At 40.1% G+C, this 21,756-nt stretch overlaps 2 protein-coding genes across 2 annotated transcripts; both read left to right on the forward strand.

Moving 5' to 3' along the window:
* The first annotated feature begins 2,979 nt into the window (after positions 1-2,979).
* On the forward strand, positions 2,980-15,652 carry scaf4a (SR-related CTD-associated factor 4a). Its single transcript, XM_005746599.1, has 19 exons — positions 2,980-3,168; positions 4,670-4,753; positions 4,855-4,899; positions 4,993-5,154; positions 6,001-6,133; positions 6,230-6,366; positions 6,496-6,690; positions 6,936-7,021; positions 7,141-7,222; positions 7,455-7,631; positions 7,839-7,912; positions 8,075-8,265; positions 8,348-8,448; positions 8,810-8,923; positions 9,010-9,166; positions 9,485-9,612; positions 10,582-10,735; positions 11,608-11,763; positions 12,021-15,652. The coding sequence occupies exons 1-19, from the start codon at positions 3,139-3,141 to the stop codon at positions 13,223-13,225; spliced, it is 3,411 nt and encodes a 1,136-aa protein (XP_005746656.1). The 5' UTR covers positions 2,980-3,138; the 3' UTR covers positions 13,226-15,652.
* Positions 15,653-16,964: 1,312 nt separating this feature from the next.
* sod1 (superoxide dismutase 1, soluble) lies at positions 16,965-20,944 on the forward strand. Its single transcript, XM_005746600.1, has 5 exons — positions 16,965-17,124; positions 18,435-18,531; positions 18,682-18,751; positions 20,266-20,383; positions 20,562-20,944. The coding sequence occupies exons 1-5, from the start codon at positions 17,053-17,055 to the stop codon at positions 20,667-20,669; spliced, it is 465 nt and encodes a 154-aa protein (XP_005746657.1). The 5' UTR covers positions 16,965-17,052; the 3' UTR covers positions 20,670-20,944.
* The last annotated feature ends 812 nt before the right edge of the window (positions 20,945-21,756 follow it).

Below are 21,756 nucleotides of genomic sequence, written 5' to 3' on the forward strand. Positions count from 1 at the left end.
ATATATATATATATATATATATATAACACCTGACAAGGAAATTTATCTAATCAAAATTGTTAAATAGTCCCTTTCAGTTTATATTTAAAAAAAAATCCTGCCGGCATGAAGCATATGTTTTGAGTTTGCGTGAGAAGGTGTCAGTTTAGCTTCTTACACGGGTTTAGTTTGGGTTACTTCTCTGTTTCTGTTGTGTTTTGTTTTCCTCATTTCACTCGCATAGAAGGAGTGAGAGGAGTATATCTAGATATGCATATACAGTGCCAACTGGACCATGCTTTCTAGACACTAAACCAGACATTGGGGCAAAGAAGTGATAGCACGAGTGCACCATCTATTGGAAGATTTCTATACTACAAGCGCAAGCACTACATCCCATACATTAAAAGTAATAAGACCGCAGAACTTTAATGAGATCATCGGGTCAGTTTTTTTGTCTGCACAAGTAGTGACAGGTATTAAGTACAAACGTACTGTAGGTCATTTTTGTTACTCTGCACAAAACAGATTTATTTTGAAATAACGCACTGAGACTTGGAAGTACTTCTAGGGTTAAGGTGGTCATCAGTGGTCAGATTTTAAGTCTGATGTCTTACATTACTTGTTTAAATGTCATGCTTTATTTTAGAATGTTTCACAAAGCAAACAGATGAAAGTTAACAAAATATTTAATAGTTTAATTATTTTAATATGATTCATTGCAGCTAATTTTGTTAAATAAGTGTGGTTTGGACTCTGGGGGTGGGGAGTTGATATTGCTCTCTGCTGAAACACCTCTGGTGTTTTCTCAGTGATATGATATCACAGATGCTTCATGGAACTATTTTATTTACTGATTTGTGGTGTGATCATTACTAGTCTGTCTGTCATTAATGGAATCCAAACCCTCAGTGATCAGACAGTGATCTGAGTTATTTGAAACAAACAAATGTTATCTGATTAATGACACAAAGTCACACATAAAGCAGGCTGGTAAAAGTAAATGAATTTTTTTGACAGCAGTAAGCAATCTGACTTTTCTTTTTGCTGCTTATAAGATTTCCACAACAGTAGAGAGGATTTGGACTGTTCCTCCCCACAAAGCCTTTCAGATTATTAAATTTCCTTAATGTTTTGATTGTACATGCATCAAGCTACAGCATTTTAGGTGAGTGGAAGTTCAGCACTCTGACTTGGCCATTAGAAACATAATTTTTCCTCTTTTTCAACCATTCTGTTGTTGATTTGCACTTGGGGTCATTGTCTTGATTTGTTAGCCTCTTTTAAACATCAGGATGGCTGCAGTAGCTGAAGCCATGTCGTCTCATATCTGCACACTGTGTTTACATTAGTGATGACAATAAAGTTTACTTTGACTTCAGACTGATGCGTTGTTTCTTCAGTGACTGCCGAGTGTCCAGGTACTTAGGTAGTTAAGCAAACAATGGTGCCACCACCACTGTGCTCAAAGCTTGCTTAAAGTTTTGTAAGTGTAAGTGTTTTTGTTTTGATTTTTTTGGCTTGAAACATTATGTTGTGAACAAGGACTTCATAGAAATGTAACATTTTGCGGAATCTCTGTCACATTCCTTCTATTCTTCAGTCATGTTGACTGAAACATGGTTCAAACAAATCTGTTTTCCTTGAAAAAGGCATTTTATTTAGTAACTGGAGTTTGTAGTTAATGCTTTTATGCACAGGGAAGGACATCGCCACAAAACCACACTTTCAGGCACATCTCATTAAATGGAACATCATCAGTGGATCATCAGTGGACAGATTTTGGAGATATAACCCATTCTTCAAGCCTCCACTGTGAGTAATGACTGTGTTTAAAAAAGACACAAAAAGTACACCTTCCTGGTTAATTTCTTTAAAGGAAACTAATTTTGCATAGAAATAATTTAATTAGTACTTCATTCAGCACTTCTACTCTAAAAATGTCTAGAAAAGAGACATATTTCTAAAAATCTAGTGCACTTGTTAATACTACTAAGACTGAATTTATATTTAAAGCACATGATGAATAAATACACCATTAAAAACCTTCTGTGTATTTATGTGGTAACATTTTACACATGCTTGTCTTATTGAAGGAATAGTATTGTAAATGAAGCTGCAGTTTGTCAAAGCTGTTAATGTTAAATGTGTTATATTAAAGGCCAAATTGTTTAAATATATTTTGTCTGGTTTTCTTATCATACTACTAAGAAAACAATGTAAGAAATAATCCTGCAGGTTTGAATCCAGTCTGGGGTTGAAATTGTATGTTCTCCTCTGACTTCCTCCAATATGTATTTAGATATAGATACAAACCCAAACTGGATTTGTGTTCAGAATTGAACCAGTAACCTTTCACATGTATAAACCAGAACACTATGGAACCGCCTGAGATGGTTACTTGGTGAGTCTAAAATGACCATGGATATTGCATATGAACATTCTACTAGTGAATATAACTTAAGAGAAGTGTAAACAATGATGTGCACATTAAAGATATTTACTTATTAGAATTATATTGATGCTACTGAGGAAAAAGTGAACTTGTTAATAATAAATCTGAATGTATTTTGTGACAATATTAATATATATATATAGATATAGATGTAGATATAGATATAGATATATATATGACAGCAAAGCACACCTGCCATTTTTGATTTGATTCTATAGTCTGCTTGGAGTGCAGTAAAGATGACAGTGGTCAAACCCAGGAGTTGCCAATTCATTTTCGCAAGGGGCCACGAGAGCACCAATGTAGTTATAAACAGATTTTAAAAAAGAACTAATGTTGACCAGAACTAAGTCCAGCTTATTGATTGGGCCCTCCACAACAATCCCAGTTTCTCATAAGGCCACTTGGGAAAATCCATTGCCCAACCCAGTCAAAACAAATGTTTGTGTCGATAGCTTGTCTCCTTCAAAGGGCACTATGTACACTGTCCACGCAACATGCTGCCCCCTTGTGGACAAAACTTAGAACAACAACATTGAATCCCATCATGCTTTGCCGTACCCGCCGACCCGAACACCTCCAATGCGAAGCTAACAGGCGTTAGCTACCGGGAGCGGACATGTTGTACCGACCCTTTCTTTAATAAACATCGCTGTAAGCGGGGAACCGGGAATTTAAGGGAAGGCTCGGAGCGTCTGGCAATCATGGATGCCGTCAACGCCTTTAACCACGAGGTAAGTGGCCTTTGCTGAGTGTCTGAACTCCCCTAGTGTGGTGCTGCTGATCATGGAGCTGCTGCTGTTGCACTGGAGTTAGCCTAGCTGGTCGAAGCAGTGGGCCTGCTCGGTGAGTTAACTGGACATCTTATTCGGCTTAAGTGTTGCGCTTGTTTGGCACCCCTGAAGTAAACGAATGCCACTGAAAGGAATAGTTGGATTTTCGGCCACCCACTAAGCTTACACAGTAATATCCAGTCAGTAGCGTTTCCAGTGACTGCCGCTTTGCTAGCTTGTGGGAGTAAGTTGTGGTTACCAACACAATGCAAATGAGAACGCGCAACCACAGGTAGAAAGATCAATACAGCAATAGCTTGTTACCATACTGTACACAAACAGACTGAATGTTCATTACAGCCTCGTTAATGTTAAAACCAGTGCTCGGTAAGAAGATGCTAGGCCAAGTTACTACAAGGCCTGACTAAAGGCGGTTGATGTTGTTAGGAGTCCAGTCAAAACACTAGTCAAGCCATGTTTTGGTGTTTCTGCCTGCACCCGCGAATTTGACTCACCACAGAGACTGAGGGGCAGAAAGACATTTCTTGTCGCATCTTAACACGCTTGTTCAGATCATGTTTCTTGTACCATATCTGAGCTCTCGTGGTTGTGAACAGCCCACGATGCTTCTTGAGCGATATCGTCCAGTTTCAATTGCAGTTTCTGTCTCCCACCCAAGCAGAGAAAGTAGTGGCTGACAATGAATGCACATCACTATTTGATACATATAGATACGCACACACGTGTGACTCATATTCGAATACAATCTTAACCTTGTTGTCAAAGGTGTATAGATGTCTAAATTACATTTTCTCCAGATCCTCTCCATCTTGTCTATTTTATTCTGAATAAACATTTCGCATGCTAAAAAGCACACACTGTCACAAAGCTGTATGTTGTAGCTAATGTGAGTTATGTTGCAAACCATTCAAAAAGGCCAACTGCACCTCGGCAGAGTTGAGGAACAGCTGAAATTTTGTTTTGATGTGAATTATAGTGGGAAATACAATACTGCATGATTCTTTGAAGTGTTTTTATTTATGAAAACAAAATGGAAATATGCCTGATTTTTGCCCATTCATTTTCATCATAGTGGTCCTGGTGTTTTGTGAATTCACCGTACCCATTTATTTATGCGGTTTCCTTTTTCAGTATGACTAAATAAACTCAAGTTACCCTGAGCCATGCTGTAGCATCGATCAACAGTTACAGCAGATGGGTTAAAAAAGATCCTCATTAATCTTTATGAGCCTGTATAAACTGGGATATTCATTGCTTGGATACCACCTGGTCTGCATCTATCATTTAATGCAATTATAACGTGAATGCAGTAAAGACCCAAATGTGGCTGTTTGATATGGGATGAGGAGTAGTGATGAAATAGAAGTGATCAGCACCACCCTGGACACTCCTCCAGCGTCGTGACTCTCCATCTCACAGAATGATTATCTTCTCTGTCTAGTTATTCTCATTGATGGACTCCAAACCCCCAATATCTCGGGCAAAGATGATCTCCATCACCAAATCTGCCATCAAAGCAATGAAAGTAAGAATACGACATTAGAATGATTCTTGTATATTTATTTAATTTGTTATGTTTGGGGTCTATAATATAACTGCATGCTCATTTGCTCCTCTCTTCCTCAGCTTTACAAACATGTGGTCCAGATTGTGGAAAAGTTTATAAAAAAGGTGAGCCGAGTCTGTTTTCATTAAAGTTTGCAGACTGTGTCTCTTCACTAAATACCAATGAACTCTGCTGTTTTCTTCCTCTTTTCCCTCCAGTGTAAGCCTGAGTATAAGGTAGCAGGCTTATATGTGGTGGATTCCATTGTTAGGCAGTCCAGACACCAGTTTGGACCTGACAAGGATGTGTTTGGACCAAGGTTCACCAAAAACATTACAGGAACTTTTGAGAACCTCTGCCTTTGCCCCGTGGAAGACAGGGTAAGAGAAGAGACCTGGTGACAATTTAATTGCACTGCAAATTAACCCGAGTATTTGCCGCGTCTCAGTGTTTCCCACAGATTTACGTTCTCCTTGTGGTGGGTGGTGCAGGCATATGGGCGCGTGTGTGCAGGAGCAAAAAACTGGTAGCATATGCACACTTTCCCAAACAAATTATTCAGTATACACTACTCCTGTGCAGTAGTCCCAGTGAGCTTGGCATTGCAGCACATCAACCAGTTCTACCCCTGCTGCAGGTTCTGGTTTAAGGACCCCTGTCACCAGCTAGAGATATAGGAGCTGGAGTTTGCCCAGGAGGCAAGTGAATGATGATGGTGTGAGTCTATCGTCAATCCCAGGGTTGATGGTTTGACCCACAGCTCCTTCACTTCATATGTCGAAGCATCCTTGGGCAAGATACCGAACCCCAAATTGCCTGTAACATATCCATCAGACTGTGATTGTGTGTGATAGATAGAAAGCATTTAAAGCACTGCATGATTGTGGCTTCTAGTAGAGAGCCACTCTGAGTACTTAAAGTGGAAAAGGGCTGTATAACTTCCTGTCCATGATGACTGGAACTACCACAGTTGTGACTTAGAAAGCATTTTTTTTTTCTTCAATCTATAACTGATCTTGAGATGTAATTGTTCTCTTGGCAGGATAAAAGACTAAAGATGTTAATAATAAAATGAGTTGCCAGTTATAGTGTGGTGGTGGTGGTGTGTGTGTGTGGGGGGGGGTTGTTAGTATATTTGGATTACCTGCCTGCCCAAGTTAAATCTGTTCATAGGTAGCGCTCCATTGTAATGATAAATGTCCTGTGCTAAATATTTTCATTTATAGAGTAAAATTGTGCGAGTGTTGAACCTGTGGCAGAAGAATGGGGTGTTCAAGATTGAAGTTATTCAGCCCCTCTTGGACATGGCAGCTGGCTCTGGCAGTGGTGCTGCACCCAACACAGGCGCAGATGAGCCAGGTAATTTTTGAGGTTGTGCATTGCTTTATTAATATAATATTAATATGTTGATGTATGATGTTGGCATTTGAAAACAAACGTTCTCTCTTCTGGCAGGTTCTCCTCCACCTCCAGCCAAAGAGCCAGTTACAGTGGTAACGGCAAACTCCACCATGATACCTGCTGCTCAGCTGCACAACTCTGATGCCTTTGCTGCCGTGGCACAGCTCTTCCAGTCCTCACAGGGTCAGCAGGTATGTTTTTACTAATGCGGACTGGCATTAGATTGTTGCCTTATTCACTTTCTTGTATTTTTGTTACTTCTTAAGCATCTTTCACATCTTTATTACTGACTCTTCTTTCACTCTGTTTTGGGCATCTAGCTCCAACAGATGCTGCAGAACTTTCAGCAGCACCCAGTGAAGCCAGAGACCAACACCCAGCCTCCACCGCAGATTATTCAACCACAGGCCCCAAATGTTTCTGCTGGACTGGGCATGGTCGCGCCACAACCTCCCCTTCCCTCCCAGCCCGCCCAACTAACCCAGCCTGCCCAGCAGAAGACGGCCTTTGACAAGGTGACAAAGCATTCTTGTATTTGAATGATGTTCTTTATTTTCTTTTCTTTTCTTTTCTTTTCTTTTATTTACCCTCAGGCAAGAAGGTAAAGATGCCCACCTAAAACCGTTTCAAATTTATATCATAGGTGCATCTGCTAGAAGGCTGAAGGGTATCACACGGTATAGCACAGTAAAGGAAAAGTAAGGCTGAAGAAGCGTTGCCACATGAAGAAAACATCATTATTTGTGTGTTTCTCTCGCAGAAATTGCTGGACCGTTTTGATTATGATGATGAACCAGAAGTTGGAGAAGAAACAAAGAAGGATGAAATCTCCTCTCAGCCCCCCTTGTAAGCTTCTTAATTTATTTTATATGCTGCAGTCTGTGATACCAGAAAGCTTTGATGAAAATGTATTTTTTTAACAAAATAAAAGCTGTGGAGCTGATAGTGTATTTTTATCATCGCAGTATGCAGCAGCCTCCAGCCTTTCCACAGCACATGGATCACTTTAAACCACAGATTCATATACCACAGGACATCTCACAGCAGGTAAAAAGAACAAGACTTTTAAATGAAAAAGAGCTTCTTCTTTATTGACAAATCTTAACATCTCATTTTGTAGCTTGATTTAACAATAGGATTACATAATACTACGGCTTATTATATATGCACATACAACTGTTTACAGTATATGCTCTCTATCTGAAATAAAACGGAGAACTGAGTTTATTACTGAGAAACTGATTTGAGGGATCGTGTTATATGTTTTTCTTCCCCTCAGGTTCCTCTTCCTCCTAATGGGCAGCTCCAGGTCCACGGTTTACCACCAGGACAGAGCTTTCCTGCTGCGATGCCTCCTATGGGCCACATGCTGTCAGGGATGTCCCTCTCTGGTTCTTCTGGGCCTCCAGGCTTCCCTGGGGTTTACCATCACCAGAATGCAGCCCAGCAACAACAGGTAGGCAAACAGTAGCATAAAGATGTCACAATAAATTGTAGTTGGGCATAAAATTGTAGCAAATTGAGAAAAATGTCAGAAAATTTAATTCTGATGTTTTGAAATTGTTTTGTTTTTTGGTCTTCTGTAACTTTGACTTGCACAGAGATGTAGTTCTGTCGCTGTAACAGATTTTACTCATAATGTATCTTCTCTATACTGTTTCAGGATTTGCCAATGGATGTGGACCATTCATCCATGAGAGATGGCAGACATGGCCGAAGATCACACTCAGGCTCCAGGTAAACGTCTAAAACAGGATGTAATTTTTCAAACTAGGTTTCCTTGTTCACACTGTTATATCTAATTTCCTGTTTATTTTGCCATATGTAGATAATCTTCTTAGTATACACTTTTTAAATATAATGCTTTGAGTTGAAATGTCTTCTCCCCCCGCTCCCCAGATCTCCAAAGCGAAGGAGATCACGGTCCAATTCTCGTACACGTCGATCCAGGCACAGGCGATCCCGCTCACGCTCCAGGGATCGGCGTCATCACTCACCTCGCTCACGCTCGCAGGAGCGCAGAGAGAGAGAGAAGGAGAGAGAGAGACGGCAGAAAGGTCTTCCACCAATTAAGAGCGAGACAGTCAGCAGTAAGTCATCATCTGTTTATTATCGTAAGACTTTCAGTTACATTCTTTAGTTCCTAACTCTTTGCTCTCTTCTCCTGTTTAGTTTGCAGCACTACTCTCTGGGTAGGCCAGCTGGACAAGAGAACACAGCAGCAAGATGTCGCCTGTTTACTCGAGGAGTTTGGGCAGATAGAGTCCATCAATGTAAGTTCTCTCACAGAGATCAGCTTTCAGTTTATCTAACTGTGAGGTCATCCTGCAACCGACACTTTGTTGATTAAATCTTTCAGTCAGCTTGTAGTAAATTTGACTTTATATACTTTCTTGATTTTTATAGAACTTGTTACACAGACAGCTCAAAGCCTCAACTTTGTTATTTGTATTTGATATAGTTTGTGTTAATAAGTGTGATGAAAATGGAGTAAATGCTGACATCAAATTTGCACCAAAGGCTCTACATGTTTAAAAAAAACAAACCCACTAATTACAGGCTCAATAAAGTGGATGAGTATGACTTGTTTTTTGTTTTTAAACACTCGTTTTTTTGTTGTCTTCTCTCTTTAAGATGATCCCTCCACGTGGCTGTGCTTATATTGTTATGATACATAGGCAAGACGCCTTCAGGGCTCTACAGAAGCTCAGCAGGGGAACATTCAAAGTTAACCAGAAAGCCATTAAGGTGAATGAGCAACACTGATTGTTGCTTTGTCATGTATTAGTTTTGTTAGGAAAGGGCAAAACTAATAAGTTGCTTTTACTTATCAGATTGCTTGGGCTTTGAACAAGGGCATAAAGGCTGACTATAAGCAGTACTGGGATGTGGAGCTGGGTGTCACCTACATACCTTGGTCTAAAGTCAGAGAGGACCAGTTAGAGGAGCTTAAAGAAGGAGGAATGCTCGATGTGGACACTTTGTCACCAGGTAAAAAAAAGAAAAAATGAAGACACTTTATTTTGAATTATTTAGTTTAATTCATTTTTGTTATTTAATTAAAAGATCAAATTACTTTTAGTGTTCTTATGTTTTATTCTGTCTTCTGTGTACCTCATGTTGCTTTTACCAGTTTTATTACATTTGCTCTGCCTTATTATTGGCTTGTCAACTGTAAAGCACTATAAGCTGAACCAATCCCCATGAAAGTTATTATACACATACAGTACGATTTTGTAGGGGTTAAGGAATCATGCTGTTCCTCAGAGATATTGTTTTAATTTAAAAAAAAAATGCTGTCTTTTCTAGAGTGGAGTGGCACGAGGAAGGCTCTCGACCACCCAGAGGAACTCACTCACAACGGCCGTTCAGAGCAACAGCAGCCTGAGGAGACACAAGCTGTACCTGTACCTGCCCCAAATGCTCCTCCTACACAGGTTAAAAAAAAGCCATATAAACTGTTACCAGTATCGTCATATCCTAGACTTTGAGAGGTGTTGCTTATTGCTAATTTAAAAGAAGCAGATTCTGAATCTTGACGGAGTCAGCTGTGTTTGACTGCTATTGTTGTGGGTATGTAAATGCTGAGTGGACTATGTTGATGAGAAAATTGGAGAATTGGTGTTCGAAAAATAACATAAAAGGTAATCAGTATACACACACGTGGTTTTATTTCAGTCTGGTCCTTGTACCATAATGTTTTTCCAGAAATGCGTTTTTGCTAAGCTAAAACTACATGTAATGCTACATGGCTAATTAAGTTGTATCTTTACACACTTTATTACTAGCAGCCTGTTGCAGAAACATGAAATAGTATTTTTGTACAAAATGGGTGATTCCCAAAGAGCTGCTAGCTGCATGCTGTGTGATGTGTCCATGAAACATTTGAGGATATTAGACAAGTGGAGAACAGAGGGAGTGGCAGGACTTGACAGAAAGTCAAGTCCTAAAGAAATGGGGAACAAATTTTGCTACTGTTTTTGACCAATGCCAAATTTTATACAAGAACGGGACCGAATGGCAACAGGTCTTACGGATTGATGAAAAGAAAAAAATATTTTCAAACATGTATGTACAGAGAAGGGCAGGAGAGGGGTACCAGCAGTGTGTCTACAGCCATCTGTCAAACCTCGTAGAGGCTTTGCCATAATTCAGGGCTGCATTTTGGCCAGAGGTGTTAGAGAGCGTGTCCTAATAGACTGAATTATCAACATGCAAAAGTACTGTCAGATTTTTGTCCACCATCTGGAAAGTGTCTGATTGGCAGCAGTTCCATTTTTCAGGATTGCAATGATCCCAAATGCACTGTCAGTGCAGTAAAGGCATACCTGGATAGAAACACAACATGAAACACTGTCTCACACTTCTCTCATTTAAAATCAACTGTAACTTCTAAATGTTCTCAGGTCCCTCCAATGCAGCAGCCAATGGTTGGTGTGGGTTCTCTCCAACCTCCTGTCTTTCCTGGGCCTATAGGCATGCCTCCGCCTTCCTTCCCTCCAGGTGTCCCGCCGCCTCCTTTCATCAGACCTGGCTTTAACCCCATGCAAATGCCTCCAGGTAGCAATTTCTATTATTTAATCATACTTTTGTTTGTGGTCTTTTTTATACAGTGTCTGCTCTCAGGTTTGGGTTTTTGTTTTCTTCTTTTATATACCCCTCAGCCGTAAAAGGCTGATAGGGTATTGTTGTTGGACACTCAAGTTTGTGAATGCGATAACTGGAAAACAAGGCGATTTTCAAATTACTACTTAAAATCTTTGACAAGTTTGAATCTCAGTGACCTTGACAAAAATCTTGTGAATGTGATAACTTGAGAATAAAGCGACATAAGTGTTTGAAATTGATACCATCAACTAGGAGGCTGAGGGGCAGCACTGGACGCTGCCAGTAATAGAAATAAGAAAAGGACAAGAGTCAGTTTTAACTTGTGATTCATTTTATTTAATAATGATGGCAGCTGGGGACTGAGGTATGTAATGATGACAGTTAAGCCATTTATTGAGTCATTAAAAAGCTCTTAATCGTTTTTCTTTCATGAGTGAATTGTGACTGAAAGCAAATCATGCAGGACTTGATTTTTTGTGTTCCCATCATGTTGTCAGAAGGAGATCAAAAAGTTCGTAATGATAAAGATTTAAAGGGTAAAACGGAACAAAATCCATGTTTCTTGTATTTTAATATTTATGGGGGATAGTGGATGTTGACTAGTGTTATTTCTCTTTTTTCACATTTACGTTTATCAGAAATACATTTATTCATTTGCTAACTTGCGTGCATGTTATGAATGAGATCTTGGCAGTTTGATTTTGCTGTTTTACTTCAACAAACTGCACAAGTGCACCTTTTCAGATTTTACCCATCCAGCTTAGTCCAAGTCATTTTTAATTGAATCAAACAGGACCCTAACTCCTTTTATTACTCTTCTTCAGGTTTTCCTCTCCCTGGTGCTATGCCTCTTGGTCCCCCTCCTCCTTCTAAAACTGGAGTTGAGGACCCCCCTCTAGACCCAGCAGGTCTGGGAAACCGGAAAAATGACGAGGCCCTCGAGGCTCCCAACATCTTTAATAATCAGATGGGATCTATGGGTCAGTCTGCCTTTCTTACCTATCACAGATCAAAGTGATGTTTCCCTTCTCCTCTATCCATTCTAAAGAGACTTATGTTTGACCATTAAAATGTTATTTTCTTGCTAAATAAACATAGAAAAGTGCTAGAAGTCACTTAGTTGTTTTGCAATATAGTACCAAAGATTTTGTAGTTAGTTTGTTTAAATGTATTGTTTATTTGTAATCATAAGTACATTGTAGTTATATTAATGCTATACTTTGGTTTTCGTCTTTAGTTAACCAGGTAGGCTTGCCTCCAGGTGGACCTCTGGGTGCTCCTCCAGGCGGACATCTAGGTGTTCCTCCAGGTGGACCTTCAGGTGGACCTCCAGGTGCTCCTCTGGTGGGGCCCCAGGGCGGCCATCCCGGCAGCATTCCACCCCCCTCAGGTGGTCTTCTAGGGGCACGGCCTGGTTTGATTCCCCTCCAGCGTCCTCCTGTTCCCCCACCAACACACATGCAGCGTTTCCCACCACCCCATGGCTCAAGGCCACCTCATCCCGGCATGCCCCCACAGATGATGCCCAGGGGGCCACACCCTCAAATGATGCAGCACCATGAGCCACCTCCGCCTAAAGGAGCCTTTGGGATGCCCCCGCCGCACAATTTAAGGGCTCCTTTCCCTCATGGGCATGGCCCCCCTCCTCAGGGTCCACCTCCTTTTACCCGACCAGGCGGTCCTCGGAGTCTAGAGGGGCCAGAAGAAATGGATAGCAGACCATTCAGGGGAGACAGGCCTGGTTTCAGGGACAGAGAGCTAGAGAGGGACAGAGACTGGGATCGAGATAGGGAAAGAGACAGGGAAAGAGGTTTTGGAGGTGGCAGGCGTCCATTTGGCGATGGAGGGAGAGGAGCAGGTGGTGATAAAATGGATGGTAGGGACAGGCTTGGAGGATGGCAGGAAGATGGAGGATGGGAGAGAGACAGAGACCGAGATCGTGACAGGGATCGCGACCGGGATCGCGACCGGGATCGAGAACGAGATCGGGACAGAGACAGGCGGGACTGGAGGGAGAGGCGAAGCAGCCTCGATAGCGACAGGGAACGTGCCAGGGGCGATGATGGAGATAGAGAGCGAGCGAGGGGGGAGGGAACAGAACGAGGAAGTCGTGAGAGAGGCAGAGGAGCCGAGGCAAAAGGAGACAGGCCAAGGCGGTCAGAACGGCGTGAGAGGGCCACACGCTGGGACAAAGATGACCGTTTAGCCGAACTGGAAAACATGGACAGATTTCGGACCCCTAACAGTACAGAGCAACCTTGCGTGACCCCCGAGGTTACCAAGGAAACCAGTAAGGAGCCAGTTGTGGAAGCTTCTGAAAAGAAGCCAGAATCAGAACTTATAGCTCCGCCTCCAGAGGGAACTGCTTCTACAGGAGAAGCGGCACCCTCTGAGCCGGCTCAAAGTGAACCCACAGAAGCAAACGAGGAGGCTGCATCATAGACTGCTGCGAACCACTGATGGATAGGAACGTGTCTCTGCCATGATAGTCAGTCTGTTCTTGGCAGACTGATTCAAACTAATCAGTTTGTTCGTCACTGACTGACAGTTTCTGGGCAGTAAGTCGAAAAGATCTCCCACAAATGTTGTTAAGCTTATGAAAATTGATGTCGTCAGGCTTCACGTGTCAAAATTAGGCCTGTGTTTCAAAACAAGTGAAAATCACTTTGGATAAATGGCCGTAGTTTTTCTCCTTCCTGCAGGTTATAAGAACGGACAGTGTTTGCATGCTCACGTAGCTCTATTTGTTTTTGCTGTAGTTGGTTTGCCAACGAAGGAAACGACTGATTTGTATGACACATTTCTTTTACTTCACGCCCCTAATTTACTGGAAAAAAGGATGTTTTCAAAGATGTAAATGGTATTGTTTTAGATTGTTTTTAAATTTGCCAAATTGTCATCATGTCAAACACTGAATAACTTTTCAAGCAACTCCATTATACCTAGGCTTTTTTGTTTGTTTTTTAATTATCTTGTTGCTTTTTTGTGTTCTAAATTCTCATTGCATTTTCACATCCAGGAACGCACAGGTTTGAAAGGAGTTGTTGTGGCCTTAAAATCAAATTCAGTTACTTGCAGGGCTTGCAATTTAAAAATAAGGAAAAGGAAAAAAAGAAGACAAATGGAAAATACAAACTCCTTGATGTTTGGGTAATATACACTTTGAGTTAGACGTTGGAATAATAACACAGCCCTTCTTTGAGTTATGTCCCCACTTTCTGCCTTTGAATCACATCAGTAAGAATAAAAACAGAGCTTTAGTGCAATAACTGATGATTTTGTGAAATATACCGTATCCTTAAAAAGTCACAGCATAACAGTTTTTTTATATTACTTCTAAAGACACGCTAGTACAGGATCTCTTTAAAAAAACAAACATAAAACTTGTTGTTATCGAACTGTATCGTCACAACATCGCTGATCCCAGTGTGTTAGCTCTCAGAATCTTTTATTGTGTTTGGATTTGATTATATGATACAAACCTGTATAACTGGTCATAACCAAGAACCTAAACTATAACAGAGGCAGTATAAATCTATAATAAAATCTGTAAAGTAGATTAAGCTTGATATTGACATGAGGTCAATAAAAGCCCGAGGTTGGCTTTGTTTTGGTAGAGTGATCTGAACATTCAGAAATTGTCTTGCTTAAATAAAAGTCCTTTGCAAGCAAATCAACGTGTCACCTTGAATAACAGATCATCAAAAGTAGAAACAAAGAAGACGCTACTGGTAAAGTTAAGAATTATACTGCCTGCCAAATTTTGAAAACAATGTTTGCAGCATAAAGTTGTGCAAGTAAAATGCCACTGAAAACGTTATCCCCCCCCCCTCTGGTCTAAGACATTCGTACCTAATGTGCGTGTGTGTGTGTGTGCGCATTTTGTTTTTTATTTCCTCAGCTAAAGAAAGACTTCCTCAGATTCAGCAGATAAAAATCTTATTTTATTGTTAACTATGCAGAATGTGCAAATATTCAGGCCCAAGCTTAGGTGGATATTGAGCATTTTGATTAACCCTGTGAGGATCAGAAATAACTCATAACTCCTAACACTATGTTTTGCTGGAAAATAACCTAACAAATTTCAGGGGGAGGAAAAATGTAAATAGCTTTAGATTCTTGTGAGCTAGAATGTTTAGGGGTTTTTTTTTGTCCCCTAATTGCTGAGACATGGGAGAACAATTTTCGTAAGCCAAATACTAATAACATAGGGTCCCGGGTTTCTTGCACTTCTCACAAGGATAGATACAAGTTTCTGTGTACGTGGTTGTTTGTCTCTTAGTAGAAGTCCATTTTTGGATCACACACAAGAGTCCTGTTGTGTTTTGGAAGCATTTCCCATCTTTCTCGTCCATCCATCACAGTCATAAATTAGTTTTGACTACATGGAAATACAGAATGAATCCTGTGGCTATTTGCTTTTATGCTCTTTGATAAAACACAGCTTACTAACTTGGTCTCCGTATCACTGTAGACATACTGTATCTGATATTGTTAAAATCACAAGCCCAGATTCAGCAAGCATAATACTTGTTCCCGAACAATTTCACACAAACAGAGACAGAGGGTATATCTAACGCGATGAGATGAAGAACATTGCTTGGGACACTGCTGTAAATATGCTTGTATCACTGACGATTTTGAAAGACACGCAGTAATTTCTGTTAATAATCTGTGATTTCTTTATCTGAGAGAAACGCGTCGACTTGGAAGGAACAACAGAGGCCCTTTGCTTTAACGTTTTTAACTCCTAGTGGTTTGAAAATTGACAGATGTTTCTATGATTTGTTAAAAAAAAAGCAGAAGACATGGACATTAAATCTTCAATATTTCAACCATAGGATATTGTTTTTAATAAACTATTTTTGTACCAAATTATTTTTGTGTTCAATTTTTTTTTCTTATGTAGTATGATGTATGATGTTTACTTATGATCCTGCCACAGCACTTGAGGCAGGTTGAGGTGTGTACTTTGAGCCATTGTGGCACCTCGAATCTTTTCATTTTCAGCCATTCTGTTGTAGATTTGTTGCTGTGATTGGGACCATTGTTTTCCTGCATGACTCAATTTTGTTCAAGGTTTAGCTGTAACATAGATGGCCTCACATTTGACTGTGGTACACGGAGGAGTACCACCACATGGTCTGCTTGGTGCCCGCAGTGATAAGGTGCCAGATCATCACTCTTCCATCACAGTGCTTGGCAGTTAGTGTAGTGCTCGTGCTGATATGCTGGCTTTGGTTTTGTTTGGAAATGGCCTATACGCCTTCTCAGATTGATGGGCAGCAACAGATGCTCCTCTAAGATCATTGCTGATATCTTTCTACAAATTGTCAAAATTTCTGCTTTTGTAGCAGTGTTCACACTAATCAATTTAATTTGATTAGCAGTTTGATTATGATTTTTTTTACTCTCAACTCCTATGGCAGCAGTAAACATATACTCATGAAGTGTGATTTTTATCGTGGTGGAAGCAAAACAGCAAAAGTAAGAGCGAGTCCTTGACGATGTTTATGTGAAGCTTAGTTTGGATTTTCTTTTGCTGCTGGTTCGGTCAATATTGTTCGGGGAGAGATAAAACTAACAGCTTTAGAATCAGCGCAAAGGGGGCGTAAACACAAAGCGCGGACCCGCCAAAACATCAGAATCAGCGAGCTGTCGGCTTTCAGCCCCGACCGTGTCCGTGCCGTCGGGTGAGAAAGGCGACATCTCACTGATTCTGATCCGCGGTCTGCGCTTTGTGTTTACCTCTTTGTGCAGAAGCCGTGTACCTGCTCTCATTTACTGTTTTAAATGTTTGGTGGTTGTCAAAATTTTGTGAGCTGAGATTCCGGAATTTTGGGCAAAATACATTTATATAAAAAATCGATTCAGGATTTTAATGAATCTATATCACGTTATCCAAGCCAGAATCGATTTTAATCGATGAATCGATTATTAAAACCCACCCCTACTCACAAGGATGCATATGACATTTTTTAAATACAGGGAACTTTCTCAGATCTACTCTCGAAAAAAAAATTTATTTCTCACTTATCTGTGTATTTTATATATTTAATTATTTTTATAAAGTCGTTATAGAGATTTTGTTCCATCTGTCTGATAAGACACTGTCGTAGCGGTGACCAATCGAAATGTGCCCTTTTTAATTTTATTTGATTCTGATTGGTTGATGTAGCATACACCCGCCTATTAGTTATGTAGTATCGCGTAATCGCTTGTCAAAAGCAAGACCACGGCTGGGTGTCGTGTCTGAAACTTCTGCAAAGATGGTCCTGAAAGCTGTTTGCGTTTTGAAGGGAACTAGCGACACTAGTGGGACAGTTTATTTTGAACAGGAGGTAAGACGGGCTATTCTTCTTTGAAGTTGAGAGAAAAAAAACATCCCACAAACTACGCATTTAGCCGTTTAAAAGCGAAACGCTACCGTTATCGCTGACGGCTAAGCTAGCCGAGTTCTGCTCTCTTTAGCTTGTCTAATGGTTAGTTCGCTGTTGGCTTGCTAGCTAGGTACGCGTTAGCTTGTGAATGACAGCTCGTGCACAATTGCGTGGGTTTTCTTGCAGTCTGGTCTCATATTCAACGCCACCCCGTTGCTAATTAACCTCAGTTTACTCTGCACTTCAAAGTAGGTTGCTTGTGTAAACCACGCATTTAGCAGGATATATGAAATCACTGGCTTGTCACTATAGCAGTAACCTTTGACCACTAAAGCCTGTGCAGTGGTAATGGTTAAAGGTGTGTTTTTTAAGGCCCGCCCAGGCTGTTTGTATAAGAAAGACGCTTGTTGCGTAAATTTAACGTTTGCAGGGCCAGTATAAAACAGACGGCCAGATGTGGTTTCATTAACCAGGCAAGCACTTCTGCATGTAATGCTTTTGCTGTAACTCCGAAACAGCCGGCAAAATGCTTCGATATTATTGTGATCCGTCAAAACGAGCAAACGCGAATTTGCTCGTTATTTTTTGCCGAGTCATTGCCTGTCCTTGTTTTCGTTGCCTTTCGTTTATTTGGCCTTCTTGATAAGGGTAAAGTGCACGGTGCAACCGTCAAAGACACATGGTCCACTATCAAAGAGACGGACTCATTCACATCAAAGCAAACTTTGTGTATAAATTACAGTGTATAAGTAATATTTGTAACCAATCATTTGATTTCAGTTCAGTGCATTTAAAAATTTTTAGATCACCAAATCACAACAGTTGCCTTAAGGTGCTTGGAGGTTTAAAGGTAGTTTTCTAAGAGATTTCCTGCTGTGTAGACGTGATGAATGATCACCTGTCCTTTTCCATAGAAAATGCATTGCACCCTCCAGTAATAACTTTCAGAAAGCATGATTGTGCAGTTTAAACTAACCGTACCATGCCTTAAAACAAACTTATTGAACATTACTGTTGTTGTAGTTCGATTTAATAAGATCTTTTAGGTTTATATTTGAGAGTGTGCCTTTTGTAGTATATCTGAAAGGTCTGTTAATTTTTTGGCACCAAATCCTACAGCCCGGTTTTGTTTTTCCTCTCCTTACCTGATTATAAGAAATGATTACTTCCGTTCAACAGCATGAATGGAAGTAATCTTCATTCAATATTCCTGTCCTTCTAGCCACCTGGCTTAGAGAGCTTCTTTTGTATTTGTGTTTTTGATCTGCTAGAATGACTCAGCCCCTGTGAAGCTGAAAGGAGAAATCAAAGGCCTTACCCCTGGTGAGCATGGTTTCCATGTCCATGTTTTTGGAGATAACACAAACGGTAAGTTTCTGTGTGTGAGAGATTCAAATCCAAAGAGACTTGGATTTCTTAATTTTCAGAATTTGATAATGTTACTGTATCACCTAGGTTAGGTAATCTAGACTAAATTTGCAATAGTTCAATATGTTTAATATATATTTTCTTTCCCAGGGTGCATTAGTGCAGGTCCACACTTCAATCCCTACAGCAAGAATCATGCTGGACCTAATGATGCGGAAAGGTGAGTCGAGTCTGAAGAAAAAGTATCAGTATAAAAAGTTAATATATTGCATATCAGTAGTAATATTACGTCTGACACTGAAGTCCCAAGGCCCGTGTTAAGCAAAGTGGGTGTGTCCAAATAAAACCTTTGTCTAGGCCTGTATTCTTTAGAATATCACGTGGCCACTTGCCTGACTTCCTTGTTATGTGATTCGAGCTGTTAAAAAGACGTGGGAGTTAATTTTTTTTCATGAACTGGATCTGAGGTCATTCTGAGGATCATCACGAAGTTACAAGGAGATTTTATGCACATTATGGATCAACAAAAAGGCCAAAAAAAATATCAGCAGTTAGGGAGGATTTTAACATGATACCTCCCAGTAATAATAACATATCTTTTCAAATCAATCTCTGAGGTATATATTACTTTTACATATTCACTGGTATGTAGCACACGTATTATCACAACAGAGCTGCTGTACATTGAATGACCAGTAAATGTCAGTACTTTCAAATGAGCTTCTTGTGATTTGCCTTCTGGCGAAGCAATTGGCCAGAAAGATTCAACACATTCACGGGGCTTCATTGCACCATCACTACTTCTCAGCAGTGGCTACAATAAGAGGTAATATAAATGGTTACAAAGGACTGAAAGATTCAGTAGGGTGCTTTAAAAATAAGCTTCAGATCATGTCAAGAGGGGCCCTGTTGTGATATGGCTGTCATTTTAAGGAAGACCAAAAATAGCCTTGGATTACTTATCATTCAGTTAACTCAAAGTTGCAAATTGTTTGCTTGAATAGATTGATTCTCATATAGAAATGGCCCAGGTGAGTTTGCAGAATTTTGCATGCAGTCTGTGTTAGGTGATGATGCTTAATACTTTCACGTTACACTAGGTTTGACTGTAGCTTTGATTTGCATGTATGTGGAACAAAGGTTAAATGTCACCAGTTTAGGCAACCTGTGATAATTAAAAGTGATGCAGGAAAGTCAGAGAAGGGAACGTACAAACAATATGCTCAGCTGATTTCAAACTGGATAGATTATGTGGAATGAATCCTAACTGTAAGGCCAGCATATGCCATCGTCACACTCTGCAGTGTTGTATCATTAAAACAAAATTCACCACAATAAAAGAGACTTAAGCAATCTTAAGGTGATGTTTGTAAATCTTAAGATTTTTGTAGGTTATATTCCATCCATGAAATATTTATTATTTATACACATGTGGCTCAGAGCGGTAGTGTAGGTGGTTCAAACAAACAAAACAAAAACAAAAAAAACTAACAAAAAAACTCTTTGAACTATTACGTTTTATTTATTTACTTATTTTACTTTTTAACTATCTGTCTTTTGACTGGTACTTAATTACTTTGCTGTAGTACAAATGATCATGGGGAAAACCTGCATCAATAGGAAAAGCTGTAAAAAGTATGAAAACAGTTACTATTCCATATTTTCTCCTTCATATTTTCCATATTGACACCCCTGGATAAAAGCAAGGTTGTTTTGTTTTTCCTTTGTAAACAGGCATGTTGGAGACCTGGGGAATGTGACTGCAGGAGCAGATAATGTTGCCAAGATTGACATCACGGACAAAATTATCTCCCTCACAGGTCGTGACTCCATCATTGGAAGAACTATGGTGGTAAGTGAAAAATGACAGTCCTTTGTCACTTTGTTCATTTCCTTTCTGCTTATTTTCATTTCCCTTTTATTCTCATTATATGTGAAAGTGATATATTCCAGATTGCGAGCCTCAAGTTACTGTATGTGGCTTAGCTTTGAGAACTGTTTATGAAAACCTTTTTTGCCCTTTGTATTAGATCCACGAGAAGGCTGATGACCTGGGAAAAGGAGGAAATGAAGAGAGCCTGAAGACCGGTAATGCTGGTGGACGTCTGGCCTGTGGAGTCATTGGAATTACCCAGTAATCAACTTAACAGAACATGAAGCACTGAGTTTAGTTTTGTTTTTCATAGAGCACTTAACAAGACCAATAGAGCTACTTGATGTGACAGTTTGTCCTTTTCAGTTCTCTGTGACTTTTAGTCACCAGTGAAGTAGATGAGCTATGCTTTGTCCTGTTTGTTCCTCATGACAATTGTATGAATGGGGTTATGTTTCCAGGTGAGCATCCCAAAGAATTGGTAACGCACAAGTGATGAACAATTGTATACTTAAGGAAAAAAATAAATAGTTCATCTAAGTTGTTTGTTTTTGTGTGTGTGATTGATCTTGTAGTTGAAGGTGGCCCCTTTTTAACCTGTTTGGATCCTCTAAAACATGTAAGGATGAAACACCAGTCAGTTACTGGAAAAGGGCACCATAGATTTCACTGACATTTTCAGTGACCATTTTATGGCTGAAATCTTCCAGTTTTTCTTATGTTAGCTTGTTCAAGAAAAGCAGTGAGAAAGATTAAATATTTAAAGATGATAATTTAGGACTTCAACATTAATACAAACAGCAATGGCCTGTATTTATCTAGCGCTTTACTAGTCCCTAAGGACCCCAAAGCGCTTTACATATCCAGTCATCCACCCACACACATTCACGATGGCAAGCTACATTGTAGCCACAGCCACCCTGGGGCGCACTGACAGAGGCGAGGCTTCCAGACACTGGTGCCACCAGGCCCTCTGACCACCACCAGTAGGCAATGGGTGAAGTGTCTTGGCCAAGGACACGACTAAGACTGTCCAAGCAGAGGCTCAAACCAGTAACCTTCCGATTACAAAGCGAACTCCCAACTCTTGAGCCACGATCGCCCATAGCAATGTAGTTAAACATCTTACAGTTAGTTTTATTGGGGAATTAACTTTTAAAAAGAATCTGTCTCCTATTTGTTTTTGTTAAATAGGAAAGACGCATCAATATTTGGTGAGAGGACTTACTAATTTGACCTTATTTTGGTGCAGTTTTCTTATATTTTTTAGGATTGGGTTCTTTTCAACACAAGATGAATATCTCTAACAAGGTGATTTGTTTCTTAATTTTTAATGCAAGTGTGTGTTTTGA

The sequence above is a fragment of the Pundamilia nyererei genome, unplaced genomic scaffold (genome assembly GCF_000239375.1).
Source record: "Pundamilia nyererei isolate P.nyererei 1_Seehausen unplaced genomic scaffold, PunNye1.0 scaffold00180, whole genome shotgun sequence".
NCBI classification, from domain to species: Eukaryota; Metazoa; Chordata; class Actinopteri; order Cichliformes; family Cichlidae; genus Pundamilia; species Pundamilia nyererei.